We start from the raw sequence: 11,479 nt of genomic DNA, 5'->3' as shown, positions 1-11,479 counted from the left end.
AATAGCCTTAAGTTGGTCTCAGTCAAATTCAGTGCAATGGGGTGTATACAGCGGAAAATGGCCGAAATTCATGGAAGTCAATGATCTTGTCCAGACAAGGCCTAACGATGACTGCCAGAGGAAGAAAATGCTCCAATCTGGTGCAAAAAAGGATATTGTCACAATGAATCTGTTAAACTGCATGGCTAGTGCAATAAGAATACGTTTGAAGCTGCAATTTCTCACATTTTTAGTCAATATTGCACTAGTCTTTTTTAATTGTCATTCCTTTGGAGAAATAAAGTGAGCCTGCAAAACTGTGTCCTTACTTTGTTTAAGGTCGCACAGAGTCTGAACCCGATGTTCAAAGTGGCCTCAGTGCCTATGCCAAGCAGAAACGTCATCGCTCATCTCTGAACTCATCACCATTAACTTTCCATCCGAAAGTCCATTACAGTTCCAGTCCTTTGAGTGTTCACTCAGCGAGAGAGTGAGTATTGATCAGAATCTATAAAATATATAAGTAGGACTTCTGTGGAATTAAATGTAAGTCAATTAATAATCTAAAGTGCCCGTAGACACCCCTACACAGGCATAAACTCCAGCTTAAATAACTAACATTCAGTTTGGCATTTGGAATAGGTTTGCAGTTTAACTAGTTGCTGCTTGGGTAACCTGTTGGTCCAGGAGAAAGTGAGGACTGCAAATGCTGGAGATCAGAGCTGAAAATGTGTTGCTGGAAATGTCCATCAGGTCAGGCAGCATCCAAGGAGCAGGAGAATCGATGTTTCGGGCATAAGCCCTTCTTCAGGAAGAAGGGCTTATGCCCGAAACGTCGATTCTCCTGTTCGTTGGATGCTGCCTGACCTGCTGCGCATTTCCAGCAACACATTAACCTGTTGGTCCAGAAAATTACCTAAATGGTATCAGTCCGCTGAAGTTAATTTTTGTATTGCAAAACCTTTGTGAATGAGTTATTAGAGTAATAGAGATCTACAGCACGGAAACAGATCTTCAGTCCATGCCGATCAGATATCCGCAACTAATCTAGTCCCACCTGCCTGCACCCGGACCGTATCCCCCCAAACCCTTCCTGTTTATATACCCATCCAGATGTATTTTAAATATAATTGTACCAGCCTCCAACACCTCCTCTGGCAGCTCATTCCATGCCATGCACCACCTTCTGTGTGAAAAAGTTGTCCCTTAGGTCCCTTTTACAGCTTTCCCCTCTCACCTTCAACCTATGCCCTCAAGTTCTGGACTGCCCTAGACCCAGTCTTTTACCCTATTCATGCCGCTCTTGATTTTATAAACCTCTATAAGGTCATCCCTCAGTCTCCGACGCTCCAGGGGGAGCAGCCCTAGCCTGTTCAGCCTCTCCCTATGGATCAAATCTTCTAACCCTGGTAACATCATTGTAAATCTTTCCTGAACCCCTTCAAGTTTCACAACATTCTTCCGATAGGAAGGAGACCAGAATTGTATGCCATATTCTAAACGTTGCCTAACCAATGTCCTGTACAGCCGCAACATGATCTCCCAACTTCAGTACTCAATACTCTGACCAATAAAGGAAAGTATACCAAACGCCTTCTTCACTATCCTATCTACCTGCAACTTTACTTTCAAGGAACTATGGACCTGCACTTCAAGGTCTCTTTATTCAGCAACACTCCCTAGGATCTTACCATTAAGTGTAACGGTGGCACAGTGGTTAGCACTGCTGTCTCACAGCGCCTGAGACCCAGGTTCAATTCCCGACTCAGGCGACTGACTGTATGGAGTTTGCACGTTCTCCCCGTGCCTGCGTGGGTTTCCTCCGGGTGCTCCGGTTTCTTCCCACAGTCCAAAGATGTGCGGGTCAGTTGAATTGGCCATGCTAAATTGCCCATAGTATTAGATAAGGGGTAAATGTAGGGGTATGGGTGGGTTGCGCTTCGGCGGGTCGGTGTGGACTTGTTGGGCCGAAAGGCCTGTTTCCACACTGTAAGTAATTTAATCTAATCTAAAAGTCCTGGTCTGATTGGCCCATCTGATCAAGATCCCTTTGCAATCCAAGGCAACCTTCTTTGCAGTCCACTACACCTCCAATTTTGATGTCATCTACAAACTTACTAACTATACCTCTTATGCTCACATCCAATTCACTTAAGAAATGACAAAAAGTAGTGGACCCAGTACTGATCTTTGTGGTACTCCACCTGTCGCAGGTCTCCAGTCTGAAAAGCAATCGACTACCCTCTGTCTTCTACCTTTTGAGCCAGTTCTGTATCCAAATGGCTAGTTCTCCATGTATTCCATGAGATCGAACCTTGCTAAGCAGTCTTCCATGGGGAACCTTGTCGAATGCCTTACTGTTGTCCATATAGATCACATCTTCTGCTCTGTCCTCATCAATCTTCTTTGTTATTTCTTCAAAAAGCTCAATCAAGTTCGTGTGACATGATTTTCCCATGCACAAAGCCATGCTGACTATTGCGAATCAGTCCTTGCCTTTCCAAATACATGTCCATCCTTTCCCTCAGGATTCCCTCCAACAACTTGCCCATCGCTGACGTCAGGCTCACAAGTGTATAGTTCCCTGGCTTTTCCTTCCCACTCTGCTTAAACAGTGGCACTTACATTAGCCAACCTCCAGTCATCTGGCACTTCACCTGTGACAAATATCTCAGCAAGAGGCCCAGCAATCACTTCCCTAGCTTCGAGTGTACACCTGATCAGGCCCTGGGGATTTATCCACTTTTATGCATTTCAAGACATCCAGCACTTCCTCCTCTGTAATATAGACATTTTTCAAGACGTCACAATCTATTTCCCTACATTTTATATCTTCCATTTCCTTTTCCACAGTAAACATTGATGAAAAATACTTGTTTAGTATCTCCCCCATCTCCACACAAAGGCCTCCTTGCTGATCTTTGAGGGGCCCTATTCTCTCCATAGTTACCCTTTTGTTCTTGATGTATTTGTAAAATCAAAATCCCCTTGGATTCTCCTTAATTCTATTTGCCAAAGCTATCTCATGTCCCCTTTTTGCCCTCCTGATTTCCCTCTTAGCTATACTTCTACTGCCTCTTCTAAGGATTCACTCGATCTATCTATACCTGACATATGCTTCCTTCTTTTTCTCAACCAAATCCCCAATTTCTTTAGTCATCCCACATTCCCTGTACCTGCTAGCCTTTCCTTTCACCCTGACAGGAATATACTGTCTCTGGACTCTTGTTATCTCATTTCTGAAGGCTTCCCATTTTCCAGCCGTCTCTTCACCTGTGAACATCTGCCCCCAATCAGCTTTTGAAAGTTCTTGCCTAAAACCATCAAAATTGGCCTTTCTCCAAATTAGAACTTTGACTTTTAGATCTGGTCTATTCTTTTTCCATTACTATTTTAAAATTAATTGAATTATGGCCACTGGCCCCCACTGACACCTCAGTCACCTGCCCTACCTTATTTCCCAAAAATAAGTAAAGTTTTGCACCTTCTCTAGTAGGTACATCCACATAGTCAAACAGAAAATTTTCTTGGACAGGCCTAACAAATTCCTGTCCATCTGAACCCTTAACACTATGGCAGTCCCAGGTCTATGTTTGGAAAGTCATAATCCCGTACCATAACCACCCTATTATTCTTACAGATAGCTGAGATCTCCTGACAAATTTGTTTCTCAATTTCCCTCTGACTATTAGGAGGTCTATAATACTATCTCAATAAGGTGATCATCCCTTTCTTATTTCTCAGTTCAACCCAAATAACTTCCCTGGATGTATTTCCAGGAATACCCTCCCTCAGTGCAGCTGTAATGCTATCCCTTATCAAAAATGCCATTCCCCCTCCTCTCTTGCCTTCCTTTCTGTCCTGCCTGTAGCATTTGGATCCTAGAACATTAAGCTGCCAGTCCTGCCCATCCCTGAGCCATGTTTCCGTAATTGCTATGATATCCCAGTCCCATGTTCCTAAACATGCCCTGAGTTCATCTCCCTTCCCTGTTAGGCCCCTTGCATTGAAGTAAATGTAGGAGAAAGTGAGGACTGTAGATGCTGGAGATCAGAGCTGAAAAATGTGTTGCTGGAAAAGCGCAGCAGGTCAGGCAGCATCCAAGGAGCAGGAGAATCGACGTTTCGGGCATAAGCCCTTCTTCAGGAAATAAATGTAGTTTAATTTGAGTCCTGCCTTGCTGTCTGCTTTGTCCCTGCCTGCCCTGACTGTTTGACTTGCTTCTGCTCTCAACTGTACCAGTCTCAGATTGATCTCTTTCCTCACTGTCTCCCTGGGTCCCACCCCCTCCACCTTACTAGTTTAAATCCTCCCAAGCAGTTCTAGCAAATTTCCCTGCCAGTATATTAGTCCCCTTCCAATTCAAGTGCAATCCGTCCTTCTTGTACAGGTCACTTCTACCCCAGAAGAGATTCCAATGGTCCAAAAATGTGAATCCCTCTCCCATACGTCAGCTCCTCAGCCATGCATTCATCTGCTCTATCCTCCTATTTCTACCCTCACTAGCTCATGGCACTGGTAGAAATCCATATATTACTATTCTCAAAGACCTTTTTAAATTCCTGCTTAACTTTCTATATTCTCCCTTCAGAATTTCATTCTTATCCCTTCCTATGTCATTGGTTCCAATGTGGACAATGACCTCCTGCTGGCCCCTCTCCCCCTTGAGAACATTCTGCACCCTATTTGACACATCCTTGATCCTGGTACCAGGGAGGCAACACAACATTCTGATTTTTCGCTGCTGGCCACAGAAACGCCTGTCTGTGCTTCAGACTAGTCAATCTCCTGACACAATCGATCTCTTGGAACCCAACATACCCCTCATTGCATTAGGGCCAGTCTCAATATCAGAAACTTGGCTGTTCGTGCTACGTTCCCCTGAGAATCCATCATCCCTTGTATTTTCCAAAACAGCATACTTGTTTGAAATGGGGATAGCCACAGAAGAGTCCTGCACTACTTGCCTACCTCTCTTACCTTTCCTAGAGTTAACCCATCTATGTGACTGTATCAGCGACTTTTCCCTCTTCCTATAACTGCCATCATCACACCCCCTTACTCTTGTAAATTCCTCATTGCCTCTAACTGTTGCTCCATTCAATCTGATAGAATTCTTAACCAATGGCACTTATTGCAGATATAATCCTCAGTAACACATTAACTCTCTCTAAACTCCCTCATCTGACAAGAAGAGCATATCACTCTACTAAAGACCATTTTTGCTTCCTCAATCTGCAGACCCAGATAATAGCACCATCTTATTGCTCTACAAAACACTGCTCCAGGTTAACTTAATGCTTGTGGCTTATACTTTTAAGTTTAATCAAGAGTTATATCTCAATAAAACATATAATCAAGAAAGCACCCACTCTACTCATGACTGTAAACTTATACCTAGGCTACAATTCAAAATATTTACTTATCTTTTTCAGTGCTGTGACCTCTCCCAAACAGGTTCCTCCAAGGTCAGTTGTGAATTATGTTAATTTTCAATTTGATGTTTTCTTTACATCTTTAACCTTTTGTATTTGATGTTATATTTTCAGTGAGGTGATTCAGGCTTTGCAAATGGAGGTCTCCCAACTCAGACAGCGTTTGGAGGAGACACTGCATAAGCCCCGAGGAGATTCTGAAAGGAATCCATCAACCAGACCTCAAGGCCGTATGGATAAGCAGCATTCCCCAAGGAAAGCGGCAAGGTACATTGTCTGTAATAGTGCTACAACAATCGAGATATTCTGTTTGTCATCAATATCCATTGCACCCTTTTTAAGAAAGGTGACAGAAATTGAGAAAAAAAACTCCAATGAGATGCTAAACCTAGGAACCATCTACTCTCTAAGGTGAACATCAAAGAATCTGTGGGATTGTTTAAAAAAAAGCAGTCATTTTACCCCATTATCCTGGATGCAAATTATTTCTCACCTAATTCCACTAAAACATTCATAAACTCATTGCTGTTTCAAGCGACTGTGCTGTGAGCAATTTGACAGTCACATTTCACTTCAGAACTTCATTGGTTGCAGAGCACTTTGGTATGCCTGGAAGTTGTTTCCCTCCTCCCCCCCCCCCCCCCCCCCCCCCCGCCCACTACATTTACTGAATTTTACCAGTCAAAGTGAGTCAGTTTTATTCAAATGTGTTTGCTTCAGAAAACTTGCTTCCAAACTCTGTATTGCCATTAGTTTCTTCAATATTTTTGTGAAAGCAAGCCACATGGAGCAATGTTGGATGAGATGACAAAAAAAGACTGCAAAATGAGGAATGTTTCAAGGAGTGTCTTAAAAGAGAAAAGTCAGGTTGAGTCACAGGATTGTTTGAGCATAGGAGGTTGCTGTTGAGCCTATAAAATTTTCCCTGTCTCTCTGGACGAACAATTCATTGAGTACCATCCTATGCCTCATCCCCATAGCCCTGCGTATTCATATGCAGATAATGATCCAATTCCCCCTTGAATGCCTCAATTGGACTTGCCTCCACCAAACTCTCAGGTGGTACATTCCAGATTTGAACTATTTGCTTTGCAATAAATACCTTTCCTCACGTTGTCACAAATTACTTTTCAATTTATGCTTTCTGGTTCTTGTACCTTCCACTAATGAGATCAGTTTGTCCACATCTACCTTCATGGTTCGGAATACCTCCGCCAAATCTCCTCTCAGCCTTCTCTGAGGAAAAGAGCTTCAATTTCCCAACTATCCCCATGAGTGTCCCCTGAAAACATTCTCTTAGATCTTTTCAGCACTCTCCCTTTAATGTCCTCACATCCTTCCTGTCGTGTAGAATCTGGAATGCATACAATTTGAATAGCGTGCATGTTAGATCTCAACTTGCAAAGTGGTCTTTATTTTCAAGTACCATTCTCATTTTTTGTTGGAAGGAAACACACACAGGAGCATCAGGAAAAGATGGAGGGCCAGGCTTGGAACAAATCCTCAGCAAGTCATAGCAATTCCAAATTGTTCCCACAACACAAGTCGGACCTAGAAATAAGTAAGTGTGCACAAAAGGTTTTTACAAGACAATTGAATTGGCCAGTTCGTTGTGATTACTGATTCCTGATTGTAATGTTTTCATGTTACAACTCTCACCTTTACACCAGCCACAGTCTATACATGTTAGTCACCTGTATTGGGCAAATATAAGTGAACACTTACCTGCACCATCGGTGACAAAATGCAACTTAATACTATGTTGCGCATTAATAAGCTTTATCCACTTTATTATCATACCTGTATTTAAATTGCTCTGTGGATCACTATGTGATTTTTGTCTGTTTTATATTCTGAATCTCAATGAGTTTAATTAAATGAAGTTTGGTAGTTGCTCTGATTATAAAGTTAACACATCAACCATTGGATACACCTGATTGCAGCCAAACAGAGTGTTACTTAGGCTGGGGGGATGTCTCGCTTTCTGTAAAGGGAGACCCCTCTTGTGGCAAAACTCTGTTCACCTCATTGGCTCATGTTGGCATGCTTATATTATTACATGTGAAGTCACTGCTGGCCGCAAGAGTCAGTATGTGTGTCCCATAGCAGGGAAAATAGATGTTACACTGGTGCCAGAGACTGAGATTGAAGAATATGAACAGTGCATTTCTTGAAATCTTAGACTGAGGCACTGGTGTAAGTGTGCTGATTATCCGCTCAAATAAAAGTGAGGATATTTCTGAACAATCGACTTGTGCCGCTTTTCATTGTAAAATCAAATTTACTCACTCCTTTATATCGATGTAGTGAAACATCTGGAATGCAATGTGGGAAAGTGTGAGGTCATGCACTTTGATAGGAAGAATAGAGGCATGAGCTATTTTCTAAATGGGGAGAACATTCAGAATTCAAAAGTGCAGAGGGTTGGGAGTTCTAGTCCACGATTCTCTCAAGGTACACTTGCAGGTTGAGTCAGTCGTTTGGAAGGCAAACACAATGATGGCACTTATTTTTGAGGAATTGAATATGAAAGAGGGACATACTTTTGAGGCTCTATAAGGCTCTGGTCAGACCATATTTAGAGTATTATGTGCTGGTTTGGGCCCCATACCTTAGGAAGGATGTACTGACCCTAAAGCATGTTCAGAGGAGGTTCACGAGAATGGTCCCAGGAATGAAAAGCTTAACATTTGAGGAACGTTTGAGGACTCTGGGTTTATACTCAATGGAGTTTAGAGGGATAAGGGGGGAATCTAATTGAAACTTATAAAACTGTGGATTACCTGGACAGAGTAGGTATTGGGAAGATTGGTAGGAGAGACTAGGACCCCAGGGCAGTTATCAACGTACAAATTAGATAGATAGGAAAGTAAAATTTCTCTTGATTTTAATTAAGTGATGGTCTTGGAGAATAGATGGGATTTAGCTTTGCCTGGCCTTTGAAAACATTTAAACTATGTAGATAAGTCATTTGTTTTATTTTATGTTTTAAACTTTTGTGTAAGAATCTTCTGTGTTATTGTCAACTTAAACTGCAACTGGACATACTTATGTCTCAGTGAAAGATCACAATTTTTAAATTCCCAAAATGGCATCTGATCCAGTGCCTGTTTGGAGGCAGATGGGGAAACTCATGTGGGGATATCAGGTTCCCAATGTTGATCAGCTAAGACACAATTAATTCAGTCTTTAGTCCAGGTTCCTGGCTATAAAAGCCAGTATGTGGAACTGTGTGAATCTCATCAGGGGCAACTCAATGACAGCACAGTGGGAATTCACTGCTGGGTGGTATTTGAAGGTTGAGAAACCTTGAAAGAGTGAAACTGCCTAACTACATCCTGAGCTATGGGTGAGGCTTGTCTTCACAACTCTTGTTATGAGTATGCTTTCACTGCTGTACAGGTGGTTTCCAAACTTATGAGTTATTTCAGTTATCTTGGTCTTGGATCGACATTCCATTCTGCCAGTCTTCATTTTAGCATGGAAGCAGCTTATAGTGTTTTACCCTGAAGCTCCAGCACAGGAACAACATTAATATCAACATCACTTTCCTTTAAAGCTGCATGCCATTCCAGAAGACACAGGAGCAAGATAGGTTTCTCCTGCTCAAAAGGAAGCAATATGTTCAGTAATGGGACCAAATGCTAAGGAAAAGCTTCTCAACATGATGAAACATCGGCATGTGAGGAGAGCTGAAGATTTTGTATCAGGTCAACTGGACCAAGATTCCTTTCTGAAGGGGTCAAGTCCGCAGGTTTTGCCAGTCGCTATTAATAACAGGACATTCTTAAACGTCTTCACCTCCAGTTCCTTCCAGGGATCTGCTTGATGACACGTGCAGAACTCCCCAACCTTTTACCTTCAGTGTATCTCCTGGGTGACCAAAGCCACGTTTCCATGAGGAGCTTCTCATGCCTGTTGATGCGCTGTATTTTGTACATCGTATCTTGGAAGCTGCCAGGATGTCTTCATTCTCCACCAGTCACATCGTCCATGCAGAGGTGAGTGAGTGAGTGAGTGATTCTCTGGAGGCAAAGACTGTTGTTTGAAGACTGGCTGATGATACTTGTAAAAAGTCCTAATGATGCAGAGTAGAGGTGCAAGAAGAACCCCATAAGAACATGGGACAAACCACTGGGTTTTCTGAAGAAGAAGTTCAGCTCTTCAATACATCCCTGCAATAATGTTTCGAATAATACACATCGCTGTGTTTTTGCACCTTCATACTGCAGACAGTACTGGAGCGGAAGAAAGGTGCTTTACATTGAGAGAGGAAGAACAGGCAGAATGAGGAGGAACCCAATGTGATCCCTCATCTGAATGCAAGAGAAGCTCATGATGGGAAACCCCCGAAGCCTTAAGGTAAAACATCCATTGTTGCCAACTCCCTCCAACACAAGATCAGAAATCCTAGCCCCTGCTCACCTTTCCCCCTCAGCATGGAACCACACTTTGTGGAGTATCACTGTAGGGGTTGGGTGTGAAATGATACATGAGGGTGAATGTTGACTCTTTAGATGGAGTCCTTCGGAGGTGCATGGAGAGAGGAATGAGTGACCCTGCAAGATGTCTGGCGCTGAGAATCATTGTCGGGAAAGTCTGTCTGGCACCTGCCAACTTAAAGGGCGGTAGAATCCACATTCCTGACCTCAGTGAACCTCAGGGTGCCCAACTGTAGCTGCTGACATACCTGGCCACACCCGGCTGGCAGCCTGGTTGGTTGATAAGGCTGGCTTCCTCCTTTGGTCTGTGGTGAACAGTATTTCCCTGTGGGCTATCGCAGTCTACAGCAGGGTGTCCCTGGGGCAGCCTTGCCCATTGCACTCTCGCAGCCTCCTCCTTTCTGAAGTCTCTGCCTGTGATGGAGAATACAGTCAATCTGACCTCCGCTGGGGTCAGCTTCAGCAGAAATCCTTTTGGTTGACAGGTATGGACTGTTGTCATCTCCAGACTTGATTGATTTAAAAGGCTTGAATGCAGAATGCTGACTCTGCAGCTGATTTAAACCAGTCGTCTCTGCTCAATGGGTTCCCAGTTCGCCCCCGGCATACCTGCCACCAGGTTAATTAGAACAGCCTCATCCCATCATTCTCTCCGGGCAACAGTACTGGATACCCCTGATAGTCTTTTGAGCATTTCACATTCAGGAGACTCCTGTCTTTCAATTTTTCCAAAAGTAAACAGAAGTGCTGTGGCCACAATCGATTTGGACTTAATTGGGCTGCTTAAATGGTACATGCATTTACAGAATAACAAATGCAAGCAAGTTTCCCCTTACCCACTGTGTCTTCAATTGTCTTTCAGTTCCTAGATGTTGGAAGTATCCACACTTTACGCCTGGAAAGTTCAGAATGCTAATTCCACTTTACCATTTTGCCCGAGTTCATAAGCCTATGTCGCGTTACACAACAGCTGACTCTCCACTGAAGCTGTGAATGTTGCCCACTGCGACACAATTGGTTCCTGGTTAATTAGTTCACAACGCTTTACAGACAAAACAGCAACAGCAAAATACTGACTCAACGTACTGCAGAAGATTCTAAAACATTCCTCACTATTGCTAGTAATGAGCTTGGAAAAGTTACTCGCAGGCTGCTGAAACCTGTGGCTATGATATTTGAGGCAGTATTTGTGAAAAACAGAGGCCAGAAAATTGAAAGTTAAGCACCAACCAGTCTTCAGGAGTTTAAGCTATTATTTTAGAGAGAATTGTTGGGCAGTTGGATTACCTGGTAAGAAGCTGAAATCACAGACATTCCTTGTTTAGATATTTGTCTCAGTGTTGATGGATCTCAGCATGTGGGTTTATTGGACACAAGAAATCGTCTTAGCTGGTCTGTTTTGGGGAAATCAGAGTTCTCACTGATCAGGAACAAAGACAGCGTCTGTGCAGAGAGACCCAGAGTTAATGTTTCTAGCCCAGTGCCCCTTCAGAGCCTTCTGTCTGACCTGAATCAGCTTTGGCACTTCTTAAAGTTGAATAAGGTGCCAACATTGCCAATTGAACTCATACCTATGGAATAAATGTGGAGAAGCAACTTGTGTACAGCTAAAGTCTGTGGGAC

General features: G+C 43.1%; 1 protein-coding gene across 1 annotated transcript in view; it reads left to right on the top strand.

Moving 5' to 3' along the window:
* akna (AT-hook transcription factor) overlaps positions 1–11,479 on the top strand; it is a 118,519-nt gene that overhangs the window by 86,102 nt on the left and 20,938 nt on the right. The window contains exons 14-16 of the mRNA XM_060841025.1: positions 319–469; positions 5,529–5,681; positions 6,863–6,975. Coding sequence (XP_060697008.1) covers positions 319–469; positions 5,529–5,681; positions 6,863–6,975 — 417 coding nt within the window. The remainder of the gene's footprint in view (positions 1–318; positions 470–5,528; positions 5,682–6,862; positions 6,976–11,479) is intronic.

This window comes from Hemiscyllium ocellatum, chromosome 21 (assembly GCF_020745735.1).
Source record: "Hemiscyllium ocellatum isolate sHemOce1 chromosome 21, sHemOce1.pat.X.cur, whole genome shotgun sequence".
Lineage (NCBI taxonomy): Eukaryota > Metazoa > Chordata > Chondrichthyes > Orectolobiformes > Hemiscylliidae > Hemiscyllium > Hemiscyllium ocellatum.
Note: the sequence above shows the minus strand (reverse complement) of the source record. Positions and strands in the feature narration are given on the sequence as shown.